This window comes from Melospiza georgiana, chromosome 9, assembly GCF_028018845.1.
Source record: "Melospiza georgiana isolate bMelGeo1 chromosome 9, bMelGeo1.pri, whole genome shotgun sequence".
In the NCBI taxonomy this organism is placed as follows: Eukaryota; Metazoa; Chordata; class Aves; order Passeriformes; family Passerellidae; genus Melospiza; species Melospiza georgiana.
This window is the reverse complement of record NC_080438.1, coordinates 23100902-23120622: the sequence shown is the minus strand read 5'-3', so window position 1 is coordinate 23120622 and position 19721 is coordinate 23100902. Positions and strand designations below refer to the sequence as shown.

The 19721-nt window shown below is 45.9% G+C and overlaps 1 protein-coding gene across 2 annotated transcripts; it reads right to left on the bottom strand.

The window, feature by feature from the left end:
• Window positions 1–218: 218 nt before the first annotated feature.
• Window positions 219–18119, bottom strand: RAD54L (RAD54 like). 2 transcript variants are annotated; one of them, XM_058029875.1, is made up of 18 exons: window positions 18061–18119; window positions 17842–17931; window positions 16195–16314; window positions 15418–15478; window positions 13756–13891; window positions 12900–12969; window positions 10544–10832; window positions 10019–10143; window positions 8502–8652; window positions 7238–7364; window positions 5172–5246; window positions 4638–4768; window positions 4426–4536; window positions 4159–4282; window positions 3791–3869; window positions 3506–3685; window positions 1924–2087; window positions 219–801 (listed from the first exon to the last, which is right to left on the bottom strand). In XM_058029875.1, the coding sequence occupies exons 1-18, from the start codon at window positions 18061–18063 to the stop codon at window positions 600–602; spliced, it is 2238 nt and encodes a 745-aa protein (XP_057885858.1). In that variant the 5' UTR covers window positions 18064–18119; the 3' UTR covers window positions 219–599. The 2 variants fall into 2 exon arrangements, with proteins under 2 accessions (XP_057885858.1, XP_057885859.1); XM_058029876.1 differs by lacking the exons at window positions 12900–12969; window positions 13756–13891; window positions 15418–15478; ... (1 more) ...; window positions 17842–17931; window positions 18061–18119 and adding an exon at window positions 11345–11397.
• Between the last annotated feature and the right edge of the window lie 1602 nt (window positions 18120–19721).

Genomic DNA, 19721 nt, shown 5'->3' with positions numbered 1-19721 from the left:
TTTTAGAAATGGAGTTACTGGAATAGAGCCTGATTTCCTACTGCTTTCATTATCTTTTTCAGGCCAGATGTTTGACATATGAGCTAAAATTTTTTCCCCCTGTACAAAATGCTCCTCTTCCCAAGTAATCAGCAAGGTTCACATTTCACAGCAAAAATAGATCCTGCAAGTTTTGATCAGCAACTGTAAGCCAGATCTGTCAAAGAAAAAAACCTGACTGCACATCAAGTGCTAAAAAACTCCTGGCTCAACTTAACCCTGAAGACAAAATCTGGCTGAGTAGAAGGCACAAATGCCAAAGGCAGGAGAACCAGTGCTAAATGTGATCAAGCATGCAAGGTCCCATTATTCCCAGTTCCCAAGGGGCTGTTTTTCAGGCACACAATTCAACAGCAAAGAAAAAGCCACGGACCCCTTGCTGCAGCAGACTGAACACTGCCAAGGGCCTTGCAGCCACTCCAGAGCCACGCTGTTCTGTATCCCACAGCCACACCAGAGTCCAGCACGCACAGCTGCCCACCGCCCTTTCCTAGAAAGGGATCCAAGTGGGGCAGGCTGCCACAGAGCCTGCCCTTGTCCCCACAGGGGACAGTAACCTGTCAGGGAATCCCTCGCTGCTCCTCGTGGGAGTGGTGATGGAAGGTGAAGGTGACAGCAGCCTCCCAAGCCGCCCTCAGCACGGGGTCCTGCAGGCCGCGCCTGTCCGCGCAGTGCTGCCACTGCGACAGGTCCGACGTGCAGTCGGAGCCCTCCGGAGGGGGCCGCACCTGGTGCCCGTTCACACAGCGCCGACACTTGATCCTGCCAAGGGCACAGCAACGTCAGGGCAAGGCTCCTCTGCTGGCTCTGCCTTGGGCTGCTCAAAACTGCTGCCCAGGAACATTCGCATTAACTCCCCTGGATTTTCAGTTCTGGATTACTACTGCATTTCATTTAAACAGGTAACTACCTTCTGGTGGGCATAACAGGTTAGGAATGACTCACACATTTTGAAAACCTGGGGGGGTTCTGTTGCCATTTTCATGTTTAACCATTTGGAAATGGTCCAGCAAGACCCTGAGGAAGTTCAGGAGGAGTTTCTCTTGAAAGGTGTGGGATGCTCCTTAAGGCAGATCTCAAGTGACTGCTGCTAACACCTTATTAGTATTGCATCAGGACTCCTAAATTCAAAGAGCACACCATGCTCCAAAACACTCCATCCTGGCTCCCACCATAGGCACCAGGTTGTGTTCAGGCTGTTTTGGAGATGCCCCACTGAGCTGTCACTTAAGGAGACGAAGAGCAGCAAGCAGCCAGGCCAGCAAGGGCTGTTGCCATGCAGAATGGATACCTATACTGAGCTAAGCCTTGATACAGCTTAAAACTAATCCTCTTCACTTCTTGCCTGAATTAAGAGTCTTAATTTTCACAGTGAAGCATTTTCCCTGCACTTCCTGTCCTCTTTCTGGTGGCTGTAATACCACAGGTCTCTGGGCAGGGAGAGAAGGGGAGACAATGGAGAAGAGTATTCTTTCCATTGCCAGAACAGCACTTGGACTGGCTTCATGAATTCTTAGCCAATGGAGAAGCCCTAGTATGGAAGCAGTTCAGCATTTGTTCACCAGGAGGAGAGTACTAAGGAAGGACCAAGTTAGGCTCCACCTTGAACAGCTCTGATCAGTTTTGCTCTTTTCATTAGCTGCAGTATTTCAGTCTCCAAAACAGGTAGCTACAAGGAGTTTGCTCACTGGTCCAGCCAGCACTGCTTTTCTAGATAATAAAAAGGGAAGACAGAAAGGAAGTGCTCATGTCTAGGTGGTTAACAGCTTCAGAAGCAGAAACACTTGGGGCTCACTCTCTGACATCCTCCTGCTGCCTGGGAGATCCCTCAATTACACAACCAAACTTCTGCTCTCCCAGCCATGAGTCATTCAGAATACTCACTTGTCATGGGTGTCACTGGTGGTGGTCTCATTCAGTGTGAAGAGCTCCTTCAGCTCCCCAAGGGAGAAATGCCTTTCTACATCCTGCTCCTCATCCACCACGCAGCTGCTCAGGGCCTTCTTGTGGGTCTGGCGCTGGAATATCTTCTCCTCTATGGTCCCTGTCTGCAGGCAAGGCAGAGATAAAGCACAGTTGGAACACTGGTGTAAAAGGAGCTCTACATGGGGAAAGTGTCACAGCTCAAATGGCACAAAGCTGTCAGGACCCCTCAGTGCCTCACCAGTACAGGTGACAGGCAAGTTTTAGTAGCTGCACTCCAACCACATGTGTTTTGTTGCAGATCTAACTCAACTCTGCTTCTCTTTCCCTGTGGCTGCAGGAGTGGATCCAGTGGAGATACAGATGAGGAAGAGGGAGAACTGCCATTCATGGCTAAAGCTCACAGACTGCACCAAAATGTGCTGACAGGAAGGAAGGGAAAGGAGCTAAGCACTTACAGCTGCTCTCTGACAAAAAATCCCAACTACAATCTCCCCAAGAAGCAGAAACAAGGTCTAGCCCTTGACACGAGCATCAGCACTATTTTCTGGTTCACCTACACACAGATCAATCACATCCTGCCTGGAGGGAGATGTCTGCTTCCAGAACAGATGTGCAGAAAGCCCAGCATGCTGTATTTCTAAGGCAAAAATCTAAGAGCAAAATGTCTGTTTTGCAAACAATTGTAACACCAAGGAGGGGGGTAATTAGTCATGATTTGCAGACTGATTTCCTTTTTCTAAAAGCAAAGGAGCTCCCTGCTTCCAAGTGCAGCAAGGTCAGAGAAGAACTCCATTAAGAAAAGATGGGCAAAGAATGTCTGTTTTCTCAAAGTAAAAATAATAATTGACCAGGGAGCCGAAGCTTATACAATAAATCCCCAAACAAAACAAAAAACCACACACATTAAAACTACCCAACAACTTCCCCTTCACCCCCACCAAAACAAAAATCCCAACAATTTGAACTAACAAGAGGTGAACAAGGGCAGAGGAGACGCTTTGAAGCAGCAATCACTACTGGCACTGCTGGACAAAGTGTTAGAGTAGCCTGAAAAGAGCAGTCTCCTTCATGGCTTTCCTCTACAGAGCAGCTACCCCATCTGCTCACTGGCAGCTCCATCCCAAATGCTGCTGGTAATTCCAGGAACCTATTTGCTGTTTCTAAAGCACACGTACACCCAACTAAAACAGACTGCAGCCTGACTGAAAAACAGCAACTACTGCATCAGACACCCCATGAAATTAAAGAAGTCAGATGCCTAAATGACTTCAAAGGAACATCTTATCTGCAAAGCCACAGTTGTTTCTATTGCTCAGAAGCCAGGCACTGCAAGAAAGCAAGGGCTGCAGTAATGACCCTCCAGCTAGAACCTTCATGGTTTTCCATGGCAACACATCTAAGGGTAGGAAGCAATTAAGTTCCAATCAATTCTGGTCACCAACACAGAAGAGTTCTTTCCCTTCTGGCCCCAATCACAGCAGCTGCAGTCTAGGCTGGCACCCAGAGCTCCATGCTGAGGAGGGGGGAGGAGTTTTCTCACCGAGAGCAGGCGGTAGATGTAGCACATCTTCTTCTGGCCGTCCCTCCACACCCGAGCCATGGCCTGCTCGTCGTTGGCCGGGTTCCAGTCAGGGTCAAACATCACCAGCCTGTTGGCCCCAATCAGGTTCAAACCACAGCCACCTGCTTTGCTGCTCAACATGAAGATGAACTCAGGGCTCTGCAAAAAGGCAGGCTTGGATTAGACTGCAGAGGCAGCCATGCTTTTACTGCCAGCACTCAGAGCTGGCAGGAGAGCTGCTCACGTCTGGCACGTTCTACTCACCGAGGGGCTGTTGAACCGCTCCACGATCTTCGCTCTCTTTTTAATGGACATGGTGCCGTCCAGCCTCACGTACAGATACCTGGAACACACAGCATTTACTACTATTAAAGGAGAAAATTGTCATCATCAGCCTTGTAACAACAAAATGGGCTTTAGAAATGTTAGCAGAGGGCCAGAGATTTTCTGCTGAGTGACCCCAGCAAACAAAGCACAAGCTACATTGGTTCCAATTCAGGAACACCGGAGCTGAAAGACAGATCACAAGTTCCTGCTGAGAGAAAGTGTAGGAATAGCCAGTTCTTTTACAGCACAGGCAACAAGTACAGTACAGTCTAGCAGGATTAAAGCAGTGAAACCCAAAGACAAACCTTCTGCTCCGGCAGAGCTTTTCAAATAGATCCAGTGTCTGAGTGTAGTTAGACACTAAAACAACTTTGTCATTACTGGTGCTTTTGGTAACAGCAAGGATGTAATCCAAAACCAGCATCTTTCCTAGATAAAAAGAAAAAGAAAGAAAAAGCTAGAGCAGAATTCCCAAATTGCAGACCCTGGAGGGGCACTCAGTAAGGTGCTAAATACAGTCTTGTGGTTGTCTGTGTTAGGCAGCTCATCTGTACTGCTGAGTTCCACCATACCTGAAAGTTGGGGCTCCACAGATTTGGTGCTGTAGCCAGAAGGGAACAAGCCCAGGGCTCCAATAAATCCTTCTTCCTCTTCCACACACTTATCATAGATAAGAGCAGGATCTGAAGAAAAAACAGAGCTCAGAGACTGTTTAGAGTGCACAAGGGAGACCCAAAAATGCTCCACCAACAGTGCAAAACCCAAACCCATATGAACAACTCACGATTACAGAGCTTCTTCAAGGACGTGATGGAAGAGAGAGATGAAACACTGATTTTGCCCTCCTTCAGCTCCTCCACTGGCTTGGCTTGCTTCAGGAAGTTCTTGTACAGCTCAGTCTGCAGAGGTGTCAGTCTGAAACACAAAAACAGCTCTGCAATCCCAGCCTGCAGTCCAACAAAAGCCCTGCTCCATCTACACAAAGTGCTCCTTTCAGCTCAGTTTTTCTAGCTATAGCACAGACAGCTTAGAACTGCCCCCAAGGCTGCTGGTAGAGTATTGCTATCTTCCAGAGCTGGAAGAGAAGCTTGCAGAGACTGCACAGCCCAGGGCTCAGCCCTACACAGCTGCCCAGAGCTCACCAGCTGGCTGGCAGAACCACCAATAGTGGGCTGTAGCTTCAGAAGGAAAAGCAATATATTGCAACATCAATCCTAGAGGGAAGCAGTCACCACAAGAATTGAAGGGCTTATTGCAATTTTTCAGTCCTTCCTGTTGCTTCCACTATTTCCCAGACACAGCAGATGCTTTTTGGTACCTGCAGCAGACCACCTGTTCAATCTTCACTGGCAGGTATTTGGACAGGATGTCTGAAGTTCTCCTAATTAAACACCTGCAGGGAGAGAAATTAAGATCAGATGCTTGGATGACTCTTGGATAACCATTACTGATAAAACTCTGTCTCATCACTATGATTCCTCATGTGGTCAACAGACATTATGCCACCTACACAGAGAGAGCTCAGTCACAAGAGAAACTCTGCTCTCCCTCAGACTACCAACAGCATTTTCAATTTGATCTACAACACAGCAGCATGGACAGCAAACAAGTACAGGGATCAACCACCACAAACTGTGGGTATAAATCAAAGTACAGGCAGGCAACTCCCCATTTAGTCCTCAGTAGCCATTCTCAGCCAAGATGGGCTCATGGCCTGGCCCAAGATTCCAGTAAAGGATATGTCCTTTGGCCTCTGGAAATGCCCCATGGAGACTCAGTTTTGCCACACTTCAGAAAAGGTGGAATGGACTAGAAAAAGTGCTGAGCTGAGCAACCAGAGTAAGAGGTGCAGAAACCCAGTTCTGCCAGGAAGCATCAAAAATATGTTACAAAACCCATAGAAGAAAGACAGCAGGGATATATGACAACCCCAAAATCAGTCAAAGGCTGGTAAATAAAAGAATAATCTGGTCTCCGAACCCATAAGCAGCAGAATGAAAAGTAATAGGCTTAAACTGCAGTAAGGAAGATTTATGTTACACATTAAGAGCCTTTTCTAACTGCAAAGACAGTAGTGCCCTGGAAAAGGTGTCTTAGGAAAACTGCAAGGTCCTCAGTGCTGGGTGGAGGTTAAGAGATGGTTTAGGTTTTCAGTTCTAACACCTTCTACCTTAGGTGAGCAAGGCTGATTAGATGCCTTCTCCAGGGCCCTTCCAGCCTTACCTCTATGATTCCATATGCCTTTGCATCAATGGCCCATTTGCAATTCCTACCAAATTCAACAGACTCATCCATTACTACTTTTGTGCTTTTTCTTCCCTGTTTGTGTATCATGACTGTTGCACAATAAAGGAAAGGACAAAGACCTCAACAGAGCCAGGCACAAGCATTCCTGAACACAACTTTACATCCATTTTTCATCAACTATAAAAAGAAATAAATGCACCTCAAGAAGGAATAAGCTTTTCTCCTCCCAACCTTTCCTTTTTCTTAGGCTTCTGCAAGCTAATTTGATTCAAGGTCAGGACTGTCTCTATGGAGTGACTCTACTTAGTGTGAAATTTAATTTACCATTACTGTGAACTGCAGGATTGTATTCGTGATGGCTACAAGAAGATCAGATTAAAAAAACCAAAACAAACCAAGCAACCTAAAACCATCAAATAAAACCCATAAAACAACAAACAATCAGAAAAAAAACCTGAAGACACCAGCAATGCTGAGAATTCAAGAGTCTTTTCTAGAAAGTTCTTAAAGAGAGCTGAGCGATTGCCAGCAGATATGGATAAACTGATTGTACTCATGAAGAGAAAACAAGTTGGAACAGGTACCACAAATGAACCAAAGATAAAGACAGCACTTCACATCACAGAGGTGCTTCTTGGGGATCAGAAGTCCCATCTCTGACTCTTGTAGTCTGTCCTATCAGCCCTACAGAGCCAACAAAACTGTGTAAGTGTGAGCTGGGTTATTCTGTGACTTGGGCAATCAACAGCAGAATGGAGTGACATTCCTTATACTCCTTCTGCTCCTCAACATCTGGGTCGGATGGATCTCAAGTCTAATCCAGCCCACATTTATAGATGACATAAATAAAAGAATAATGCCTGATTATTCAGATGCCAGGAGAAAACAGAAACCTAGGAGTCATAATAATCCAGTACCTGAGAGTACTGCCTGGAGGTGATGGCAGCTGACTGTCAGTTCCATTTATCAGACTAAAGCTCCATCCTAGGTGGATTTCTTTGGCAATAAATACTTGCACAATCACTTGCTGAATAGATGTAACAAGCAAGAGAATTCATTACAGCTACATCTGTAATTTGGAAATATAGCAGGGCTTACAGGCAAATGCTCTGCAAAGAGAAGAGGGATGAAGTTCACCTGTTCACAATACTGATTAGCTCTTTAAGCCTCTCTTCTCCCTTGTGTCGCTCAGCTTCACTTGCATCTGCATCTCTTCCTTTCAAGATGGGCATTTCAAAATGTCTTTTAAATTCCTGTGCAGTTCCTGTATAAAACAGAAGTGAAAAGGTGACAACTACTACCAAAGAATCTTTGATCAGCATCCCACAGCCACCACAAACACTGGGCCCAGCAGATAAAACGAACCCTCATCCCATCCATAAGATTGTTTTTTTTCCTAGCCAAGTAAGACTCACACAAGGCAGACAAATCAATTTAACAGATAATCATTTTGTACTCCAACAACAGTGCAAAGCCAAACGTTACAGAATTTTACTTAAACAGTCACACACATACTGCTTTTGCTCACATTCCAGTTATACTTTTATTCCCAGATACTGTCCTTGCAAACAACAGCACAGGCATTATCTGTGCCTACTCCAAAATTATCTGTAATCAGTTGCTTATTACTGGCCACAGGCTGAAAGTGAGAAAAATGCCTCCTGAGTGCATGCAGCTTTGCTGCAGTACTTACACCATTAACCTCATCTCAGAAAGAATGAACTGCAAGTACAGGGAGAGTAATCCTGCCCAAAGTACAGGTCAAGGGGGGCAGCTGAAAATCCCATCAGCTCCCTGTAATTACTACACAAAATTGAAGCACACAGAAAAAGCAGATGTAGAACATCTACCAGCCCATTCCATCCTTTCCTTGAGAACTCCTGGGGGCAAAACAGCTCAACAGAAAAAGACACAGCCCAAATTCTGCCTGCAAGACTAAGAATCTGATGAATTGTGTTTAACTAGAGTTGGGCATTCACTAGAATTAATGAGAAGCCTCTTGGACTGCATGCCCAACAACCTGAGATGATCATGGGAGATGAAAAAAGAAATAATTGACATTAGGACTCAGTTTCACATATTCATTTTACCTTAATTGATTCCCCTTCCAAAATACCTGTTTGACTGGTGTAGTTTGCATTAGAACCTTGTTTAAACAGAGCTCAGATGACACACAGCCCCTAGAACAGGGCACCCTGACCTAGGCTTTCTGGATACAAACTGAAAGAGTCTCATAGAATCACAGAGTTGTTTGAAGTAGAAAAGACCTTAAGAGATCATCTAGTTACAAACCCCTGACACCATTTTTCACCAATATCTCAGTTGTTGCTTTTGCTGGCATCGAGGGAAGCCTGGCCAGCACCTTCCCCTGCCTCCCATCTCCCACACATTGATCTCTTACCCAGGATGCCTGAATTGACAAAGTGCACCAGGCTGAAATACTCCAGCAGGTCATTCTGAATAGGGGTGCCTGAGATAAGGACTCGTCGAGGCGTGTTTAAGCTGTTGAGAGCCTGGTAGGTTTGGTTTTCAGAGTTCTTCAGTCTGTGGCCCTGTAAAAAAAAATAAAAATAAAACCAGAAAAGGAATAAGGCTGATAAATCCAGTGGCCCTGTAAAGAAGCAGCTTGGAGAGCCATATCAGCACTGAGAAAAGGCATCTCACCACTCTTCCCATTCCTGGTAGTGGAGTAGGTGTTGCAACAAACTTGTCACAAGGACAACGATCTAGTGAAAAACCTTTAGCCATTGTGTGGGGAAACAAGACAACAGAAGCTTCCCAAACCAGAAATATCTGAGCTCCACCCAGGCAAGAAAGCCTACCATGAAAACAGCAACCATCACACAATATAACTTGTAACTCTAAGAACTGCTTCCTGGTCTAAGATGGGAATGTTTTCAGCACTGAACTCTGGACCAGTAAAATTGTTTAATTCAAGGTCAAGACCACTAACCACCCAGATCACCTATCCAGAGGACTGCCAGACCTTTGCACACTAATAAAAAGAGGTTCTTCACCTCTTACAGTGGTAATCTGAACACAGGCCCCATTTCTCATGCCTGGGAAAAGCAACTTTATTAGCATCTGAGTGCTGGGTAGGACAAAGCACACGTGATAAGATGCTCCTCATGAGTGCCAGACTGCACAGAAGAGGTGAGTCACTTTTCTGGAAATGTATAGAAGCCACAAGGCCAAGGACATGGGTTTCCAGATTCCCTAGGTGCTAGCCTCATTCCAGGGGCAGTCATGGGCTCACAGATAAAAGGTTTATGGGAGCTACACTCCTGAGGACACTCACTCTTTTTAAGCCCCTCTTGGCACTGCTCTGGCAAATACAAAGCCAAACCACTGGGTGGCACCCCTATTTAATAAATTCCTTCTACCCAGCAGCAGAGGATATCTCAACCCCTTAAAGGTCCCAGCCTCATCGTTTCACAGAGGCAAAGGACACTTGTTTTATTTTGTCCTTCAAAGCTTCTCTGGCTCTCACTACCTATAACCACAAACAGGGAATGACAAATGAAAAAACAACTCAATTTTGGTCATGTGAAAGCAGAGCTGGACACACACCAATGCATGAAAACCAGCAAGCCAGGGCACTACCAACAGAGACAGGCATGGACCTCCCTTCTGATACATATTTCACATGGAGAGGGCCCTAGTAGGAACCCACCATGGATCTAAAAGTGGATGCAGTTACCACCAGCTGGATTTTTTTCATGAAGACACCTCTCCCACTCAGGCTCACACAGTATGGCTGATCTTACTGAGAGCCTCTGAAACACCAGAATGGGTGTTGTCTGTCCATAGCTAAGTCTTGTATCCCATTGTCCACTCTCCTTTAAGAAAGCAGATCCAGTTTCACCCAGATGTTGAGAAAACAGCAGGAATGGATTCCCTTTAGAGGTGCCCCCATACCTCATCACAGATGACCAGCCCCACAGTGCCCTTCTGCAGCACCTCGGCGTGCAGTCGGAAGGTCTCGTAGGAGATTATCAGGATGGGTGAGGGCACTCGCCGGCCATGCTGGTTCATAAAGCCAGCTGCAGATGGGAAGGGGAAAAAGGAAAAGAGAAAAAAAAAAAAAAAAAGGATGAGGAAAACTAATAGAAAACAGGTCAAATGGTCAAAACATTTGCCTTAAAATTTAGGAAAACCCTTCCACCCATATATACTCATTCTCCTTTCCCCACAACTATTAACATTTCCATGTCCCTTCTGCCTCCACTTCCTGGACTATCCTAACACCTGACTGGATTTGCATGGCAAAAGATGAACTGTTACCAAACATGCAAGATCTAAACACGTTAGTGGGGAGACAGCCATCAGTCTGCAGAGATCCACTGACTGCTCAGAGATGTTCACATGAGCTGCTGCAGCCTTCTTGCACTGCAAGACTTTGACCCCAACCGCCGAACACCCAGACTGCAAACATTTCTGTACCTAGTTTACGGTCAATCTCTTCTTTGGAGCCTCCATCAATGGCCAGTGGCTGGATCCTTCCCCCCAGCCATTTCTCTACTTCATTGTACCAGTTTCTCACCAGGCTGGAGGGAGACACCACCACGGCTTTCTCGATTTCGGGCTTGCAGTCCGGGCTCTGCCGGAGCAGCGTCCACATGAGTGTGATGCACTGCAGAGTTTTGCCCAGCCCCATCTCGTCTGCCATGATGCAGCCATGGCTCCCAGGGATCCGCCGGCTCGTCACACAGTCCCAGAGGAATTTCACCCCCTGCCAAAAAATTGTTCTCTCAGAGCAGGATGGGGACATCAGCAGAGTGACAACTTCATTACCACAATGCACAGGGCTGATGGCACAGCAAACAGCAGATCTGTGTAGCACACACATCCCTGGGGACATGCAGTGTTCTAATGAGACAGAGGGAAACCATCTGAGGCACAGCTAAAATGCTGCCACATCTGGAGTGAAACAGCACTACTGTTGTACATATACCTCATAACACATACCTCACAACATGCACAAAATCTTGCTACATTTTTCTTGTACAATTCTAACCAGCTTCTGAACGTGAATTCCCAGAAATTTCTACCCTTGGCTGCATTAGACAGAGCCTGGCCATGAACTAACATGCATCAATCATTTCAAAGAGGTTTATCATCTTAACACCACCAAATCAGGTAATTTCAAAGAATCAGAGTGAGTAGAGTTGTCTCTGCTGCCCAAATAATTCCCAGAACACCATTATCAGCCCTCATAATTTCTGCCTAAAAGCAGTGACTCACCTGGGGGCTCAAGGACCAAAGCAGATTTAGCTTTAGAGAAGTCACAGGGCTGAGGTTTTAACCCATGTCACATGGTGGGAGAAGAGCTCAGCCCTGCATTAGGCCCTGACACACCACTGAGAGAGATAAATGGGAGGTGTGGGGGGGGAGAGACAAACTTCAAAATGTTCTTGTACCATATGAGGATAAGAGAGTCAAAGAAAACCAGGGCATTGTGCTGGGAATGTACAAGCTAAACACACCTGCAATGATTCATCCTCTCTACTCCACTACTTAGGACTTGAAGATAGAGCACCTCTACCTGCACTTTCAAGTCCTTTTCTTTCTTTCTTAGACTTTTAGTAACAGGCTAATGGAATTTAAGCCAGTTGAACAATTTTGAACTTCATTACTGACTATAAGACTGCATTTTGCTGCAGAACCAGCACCTGGGCAAAAGTCACAACAAAGTTGGAGCAGAGCTGTACAGCTATGTAGGAGCATCAGCTGAATACAGCAGCATAGGAATCCTAGCAGGCACAGACTTATTAGTGAGGCTAAAGCAGAAACTGCTTTATCATCAACATTTACCTGCCAAAAAACAGTGTGCCTAGGACACCAACATAACTTTGATTACTTGACAAAAGCACCAGCAGGCAGCAGCCTACCCAAAACCAGAGTGCCTCCAGCTATGCACCCAGAGATGAGAATTACACCAGATCACAGGTTCACTGCCAGATCTGAGATAAAACTACAAGCCATGAGCAGCCTACTATGCTTTCATTGCCATCTGAAGATCTCCCATGCAGGGACACATCTAGCTTTACCTGCTCAGCCTGCAAGATCAGCAATCACAGCTCCCATGTGTGCTCCATCCAGGCTTAAATGATAATATATTGCACCTGGGATGAACTTCCAGCTGTCCAGAAGATACATCAGACATTTGGAGAGGTGTAGCCACTGGTGCCATGTTATGATGTTGCACATATTTACAACGTAAAATGGTTTTGGCAGTCTGCATCAAATTTCAAGTCTGCATAGGTCAGGCACAGCTCACACCTACCAAGGGCAGCCTCTAAACAAAGCACACTGAAGCAAGAGCCTACTCTATACTTTGTTAGGAACCATGGCACCAGAAACTGGAGCCTCAGTGTTTCCTGGCTCAGGGACTGCAGATCCAATCAATTCTGCTGAGCAGTAAAACAATGGTGGACAGTTTGCCCTGCCTGACTCAAAACTGGGCTGCAATATAGTCTATTGCAACTATAGGCCATCACCTTTCACACTGAATTCCACCCAGCACAGCTACATCTCCAGACTTTAAGGTAAGTAAAAGCAGGACTTTCAGCCCTGACTCTTTGCTTGAAAATGGACAGGAAGTATTGTCAGCATTCAGGCCTCTCAGAGGATGCTTAAAACAAATGCTTCACTTGGAATTTGCAAAAGATTGGAATCTGTTAGACTGTCAGTCTGTGAGGTCTGTGCAGACCTGTAACAACTCCAGCAGAGGAAATGTGGCTTTGTGAAATGGAACAAATCCTCCAGCCACACCCTCAGGTCCCAATGGAAAACTTACTTCTCTCTGATGGGGTCGTAAAACACGGCTGAGGACAGGATCCACCACAACATGGACAGGTGCCTTGTCCCTGCAGGAGGCAGTCAAGGAAGAAGAGAGTGTGATTGAGGAATTTGGCACATGTTTAGGTGTTGTTAAATCTCACTGCTGTACTGAGGACTCTCCTGTGGCACAGGGAAAGCAACTTCACACAAGAAAGTGAAAAATGGATTCATTCAGCTTTGAGAATGAAGTTAGAGACCTGCCCACAGTCTGAAACATCAGTGAAACCATGTATGTGGGCTGTGGTTAAAAGAAGGGCAGAATGTGGTTCAGAGACACAGTTAAAAAGTCAGTATTGCTTTTCTTGTTTCTATAACAATATCGTAACTAAATTTCTGGAGAAAGAAACCCCTCCCTCTGTCCATGAAGTTCCACTTGATAGCCTTCTTAAGTTATAACAATAGCACAAAAGAAACTACTTCAGAAAAAAAAAAAAAAAACAAAACAGTAGGCAGCCTAATATTTGACAGTCATCTCCCTTTGCTTGTCCTTAGATGCTGATGTTTCCTGACTAATGACTAAGCCATGAGATTTTCTAAGCAACTTCTCCATGCATGTATGCTCATTCCCTGCAACAGGTTTAAATTTCTGATGCATGAGAGATGGAACAGTCAGTGAAAAAACACAAACAATCCAGCATGGGTACATTCCTTCTTTGACTGTAACCATACCTGAACCAATTCAGGCAGAATACTTGGAATTGAAATCCCCTTGATGTTCAGACCCCAGCTCAAACACATTTGGGTGAAAAGCACATAAACCTACAGCCAGAAAGAGGTCAGAGCTGCAGCATTCATGCCAGGTGATGACTCACTTGTCTATTTTCAGCTGGTCATGGGCACTCAGCACGGGGGGCTCGTACAGAACCAGAGCTCCCTCCTCAAATGGGTCATGGAGAGGACCCCTCACTCCTGCCCGTTTGACTCCCAGGGAGCGCAAGCCCAGGGGCCCTGAAATGGAACAAAGGCACAGCTCAAACAACAACATCTTCCTGGGAGCAAGCAGAGCCTGGCAGCAGAGTCTGATCACACTTAGGAACAGTGAAATAATTGGGTGCTGGAGTGGAGGTGCACACAGCAAACCTAAGCAGGGCCGTTGTTTGGCAGCAGGAAAAAACAGAACCAAGGAACAGAGGCAAAGAAGGAGCAATGGCATTGCTTACACAAGGTGGTGGTTCTAGTTTTTCTGAAAGCCAAGGAGGGTTCCAGAATGTACATCTCAACAGCCCAACAAATACACTCCTACATATAGAATATGCTGGGTGAAATTCTCTTTTGGGGTCACCTAACCCAGACTTAGCTGGAGTTGTATCTTTGATGCAAGGTCAGGAACTGATCTTTAACAGTGATGGAGTTCTACAGCACCACAGCCAATACCATATTGTCACAACCTGCTCTGGGGCATTATTTTCTCTCTGCTGAGCAATAGTAGATGTTTGGCCTTGGAGCCAATTTATGTGAAAAGCAGAAACCAAGCATGAGTCCCTTTTCCTAGTACTGTATTTGATGTCACATTTTTGAAATAGAGATGAACACAAGAACATACATAAAAATCCCTTTTCCCATCAAAACTCAGGCAACTGTGCTCCCAGGACTGATTTTGCTCTAAAAAGATTCAATCAGTCTGTCTGTCCACTGTTTACTAAAGCTCCTTGCAAAACAGGAGTGTACCACAAGCTGAGGCAGCAATACACACAGAACAAGAAAAAAAGAGCAGAAGATACAGCCCCTTTTCCCAATTAAGAGAGCAAGGTAACAGCCACAGAAAGCAGTTTTCCCAGTTACAGTTCTGTTTGAGCCTCCTGACAAATCCACTTCTCCAGAAGCGAGCTTTGCCAAACTCTTCTGGGGCTTGTCATTCCATATTCACTGGCTGCTTACAGACATTTTTATAACTACAGTTTGAGTGAAATTGGTTGCTCTGCATTTGAGTTTTTCAGCTGGAGGGTGAAGGGGAAGCAGGGGACATGAACAGGCCCATTTGTTTCTGAGATCTTATGTTTCACTGATTCACTGAGGCTTTGAACTTCAAAACTATCTCGTTTTGAAGATCACCTTGAGGCTCAACACTCCAAGCCAAGTAGAAAGAAAACTGGCACATACAATCTTTTTCACCACAGCCTTCTGTCTGTTAGCATCATTATTTAAATGATAAACCTTCGTGGCTTGGAATTCATTTTGCTTTTGTATTTGTGATACAGTGTAAAATCTCCTGGCTCTACATCAAATACATAGCACTAAGACTATAAAATCCAATTCTGAAATGTAGGATTATCCAAACTAAACACTAGTAAGAAATATGAAGACTTTGCTAATATGGCAGTATTTTTCTTTCAGAATTAAGTCAGGATATCTGGAACATATGCATCAGTGCAAAAAATAACAATAATCCCCAGAGATATATTTGACAGGCCTAAGCATCATCTGTTTTACCCGAGTCAGCCAACACAGACAATCCTTAAACCTCCTCATCTTACCTTTATAATTTGGAATGGGGACTTTGAAGGGTTTGGACAAAATACTGCGGATAAAAGCCTCCTAGGAATTCAGAAAGAAAACACATTTCAAAAGTCTGAAATCAGAGATTGCTCAAGAATGCAAGTCCAGGACATTTTTTGAGAACTCAGTGTTGCCAAGTACTCAGTGTCCCTCTATTTAATCTACTCAAGCTTCAACTCCAACAACTTTCAAGACTATCCAAAAGGAAGAAAGTCACAATTCAGCACAATTTCTTCCACCACTTCTACTTTTCAAAACTATTTTCCTTTAGGTTTTCTAATACATGAAATTGATTTTTCATAGCTCCCATCTTCCTAAATACACTGGCTTTTTTCACTTCTTTAAAACTTATTGCTCCCCCCCCTTCCTTGGTAATTTAGTCAGGCAACTCATTTCCTGCAAAGGAGCTGGGTTACCAGTGCAGGGACATTCATGCTGGATCAGCAAGCACCCAGCTAGGCCAGCAGTGGAAGCCCAGAGAGAACTGGGCAGCCAGACAGCATTTAACCCAAAGCAACTCACACCTTTGGGTACTGTCCTTCACCTGGGCCTCACAGAACTCCCTCACTCAGGACTGCCACTGCAGCAAGCTCGCTCAGCACAGCTCCTTCAACAATAAAGGGCTGGAGCCGGCAAAAAGCCTCTCCAAAAGACTTTGTGTCTGCAGAAAGCCCCAGTTTAGAAGGAGCCATGGAAGCACTGAGAATTCCCTCCTGGGTGAGCAGTGTGTGTAGCAGCAGCAGAACCCCACTCACGTGCTGGCTGCTGTCCAGGCAGTGGGGTCTGTTGGTCAGCGGGGCCAAGGGCTTGCGGAAAGGCGAGCGGTAACACTCCCCACTCTCTGCCTCAGCAGCTGCCTTCTGCCTCTTGCGGCCCTGGAACACAGCACACACCCAAAGAGCTCAGGGGGAGCAGGGGGGAGCAGGGATGCTCAGCAGCCACGCTCTGAGGATGCTCTGCAGCCACGCTCAGCAAGCACCAAAGCACACAGACCACTGCCCAGGCACTGGGGCAGCTCCGAGCACACGCAGCCATCACTCACCCCCACTGCCACAGGACTCACACAGCAAGGTCACTCAACCTTGGAGTTTCATTTACATGAAGCTTAAAGCATTCTCCTAGTTCAGGAAATAACTACCACCTTCTAACCTGTAAAAGGGCAGGCTTGTGCACACTAACATTTGCGCTGTCCCGCCACTCAAAAGCAAAAACAAAATTAAGAAAAGGAAGGGTCAGTAGCATGGAACAAACAACATCAGTCCCCAGAGGCTCCATGGCACCTGGTGTTATGCAGGTGGAAGGCCTTGCACTGAACTCTACATTTCAAACACCTAGAAAAGCATGAAAATAAGTTGTTGATCTGTTTCCTGATTTAACACAGTCCTCTTCAGCATGAGGCATGGTTTCGACCACCTGCTGGCACACAAAAAATGGATCTGACACAGAAAACATTGCATAAAACTCTTTAACCTGTATGATCTAGAACATTACTGTAAATTGGGATTAGGGCTGGTACTCGTATCATTATAAATGCCTAAACGAGGTCTTTATTGTCTCTTACAGATAATCGGTGAAACTGATCCTCCCCCTGTCCTGTTACAAAAATAACTGTCTTGAACAGCCTAGTTACTGAGAGGAGTGGCAGATTTGTATTTACAAAAGAGCTGTGGGTCTGCTGGTAGATAAAACTAGCACTAGGAGATAAAAGAAACAATGGGAAGGATTACACTGATTGATGAATAGAAAAAGATATTTGCTTTTACAAATAAACTTTAGGTTTGCTGATAAATGAAATTAGACATTGAGAGATGAAAGAAGCAATGGGGAAGAAAAACCCCTAAATTCTGTAAGAATTAAAAGTGAAAGGGGAGGGTTATCATTAGAGAGGAATCTTTGGTATCAAGCGTATTGAAGAGTCTGTACCTCTCAAGTACCTTAGCCCATAGGGAAAGAGAGAAGGGAAATGCGGCCGGGAAATTAAGATAAAAAAGAGGCTACGTCCTCCAAAATTTTGAGAGATCCCAGAAGAATGCCCCATGGCCTCTCCCTTTATTAGAATAAAGTCAGAAAAGACTCCTCTGCCTCCTTTTTGGACATAAACCTCTGGTGTTTGTAGAATAATCTTCTTAACATTACCCTTCCTTTCACACAGCACTCAAGGCTCACACAGGGATAAGTTTTTCCACAACCACGAAGCACCATCTGTACACAATGAAGTTCTTCCACCAGCCACACGCCGAGACACAGTTTCAGAGCAGCACAGACGCGATGAGCAGAGGATGGGGATGCTCAGGCACCGGGAGCGACTCGGGCAGCGCCGCCCGCATCCCCCTGCCCACGGCTGCGGCGGGCTCACACGGGGCCGGGAATACGCGGGGCCGCGCCCGGCACCCCTCGCTCACCGTCGGGGGCCGCCAGTCCTCCTCCTCTTCTTCCTCATCTTCATCGCCCGCCTTCCTCTTGGCCAGCTGGCTGGGGGCCAGGCTCCTCCTCTGGAATAGAGGCACAGCACACACAGTGAGGGGCCGGGAGGTTCTTGGCACAGACACGGACACAGACACAGACACGGACACGGACCCCCGGTCCGGTCCCCATTCTCCTCCCCCCACCCCCGTACCCACCATCGCCTCACGGGAGCGCGCGGACGCGGTAACGGCCCGCGCGCGCCGCTGGCGGGAAAACCGCCGGGCAAGCCCCGCCCCCCCGCGCGCACAGGCATGGCCAAGCAAGCGCCGAGCGGCACCAGAGCCGCATCATCGACCTGCTCGGGGCTCCGCGGAGGGAGCGTGTGCCAAAGAAATGCACTCCACTACCTTTAAATATACATATATATATAACAATAAGAGGATTTGAGATTTATCATGAGGTGTTAAAAGGGGGACTGGGAGAGAAAAAGGAGAAAAAAAAAATTCTGTCCAATGAAAGGTCCTGTTCCCTTCAAGCAGGAGCAGCCCACAGAAGCTGCGCCGCAGAAGAGTCAGGGTGTGAGACTGTAGCAGGAATCAGCACAAGGAATAAAATGAGCCATCAGTACAAGGAATAAGCAACTGAGCCTTTTCTTTGGCTCTTCAGCAGCTCTGGTGCTGGCAGTGAGGGGAAGGGAGCCATCCCCACACAAGGGTGTGAAGGCCAGAGCGGGGCCATGGCTGCAGTGAATGCTGGCAGCAGCAATTACAGCCCTGGCTGTCAGGGTGGGCACCCAGGAAGGAGCAGTGCAGAGGGGGAAGCTGTCCCTTTACAATTTTGCCTCAATTTGGCACAATCTTAGGTTATTTTGTGTGAAAAATGAGCATTTTATGATTGGCTTTTCACAAATATTAAAATGAATGTTGCATGTGTTGTGTTAGAAAGTAATGCTGTATTAATTCTCTTAAGCAGTGTGTTAAATATAGTTTTAGGTTATAACAAAATGTTAAAATAGAAACTATGCTGTGTAGGGTACTTTTTTTCTAAAGGAAGGACTCGCACTGAGATAGCAGACACGGGACACCTAAATCTTTCAGAGAAAGAGAATCTATTGCTCCATTATGAGGAGAAATTAACTTCTTCCCACCTCGCTGGGGCAGGATGATGCTGTTAGGATTATGAGGAAGAAGCTGATGATGACCAGACAGAATCCTGTGTTTGAATGGAATTTATGCCTCATGTATGAGATGTATGAATATGCAACAGATTATTGTGTTTAAAGGTTAATCCTTTGTTAATGGGTGTCCTTTTTCGGGCTTATGCTGCCCAGAAAAAGGTACCCCGACCTCTGTAACTCTTTGTTTCTATTGTCTCATATTACCCTAATTCAAATTGTCCAAATTATTATTACTCCAACTGTATTATTATTTTCATAACCATTTTATTACTATTAAACTTTTAAAATTTTAAAAACAAGTGATTGGTGTTTTTCACATTTTGCAAGCTTCCCTGTTCTGACAGGTTTGACATTACCTATGCCATGTATGACATGATGGCTGACCCAAAACCTCTGATTATGGACCAGCATCGTTTTCTGCACCCATGGAACAAAGAGAAAATCCCTCTGGAGCACCCGAAAGGCAATTTGTGAGGGTTCAGGGCAAAGAAGCAAACTCAGGGCAGCAGCAATTTCAGCGTGGATTTGTTTTCCTTCCAAGAGAGGGGTGACTGTCCCCAGGAAGGAGCGAGGCTGTGGCTGCTGCAGGGATCACAGCTGACATGATAAATGAGGGCTGGTGCTCAGCAAGCAATTTAAAGGACAGACTTTTACAGGGTGCAAAACCACAGCTAAATTATCCTTCTGGCTACACAGGGA

What these genes read in the sequence shown, in the direction of transcription:
- RAD54L (XM_058029875.1), bottom strand. An exon ending in AGGACTGGCGGCCCCCGACG is followed by an intron (nt 16,315 to 17,841) that starts GTGAGCGAGGGG and finishes GCTGTGTTCCAG; the next exon opens with GGCCGCAAGAGGCAGAAGGC. An exon ending in AGCGGTTCAACAGCCCCTCG is followed by an intron (nt 3,686 to 3,790) that starts GTGAGTAGAACG and finishes GCCTTTTTGCAG; the next exon opens with AGCCCTGAGTTCATCTTCAT.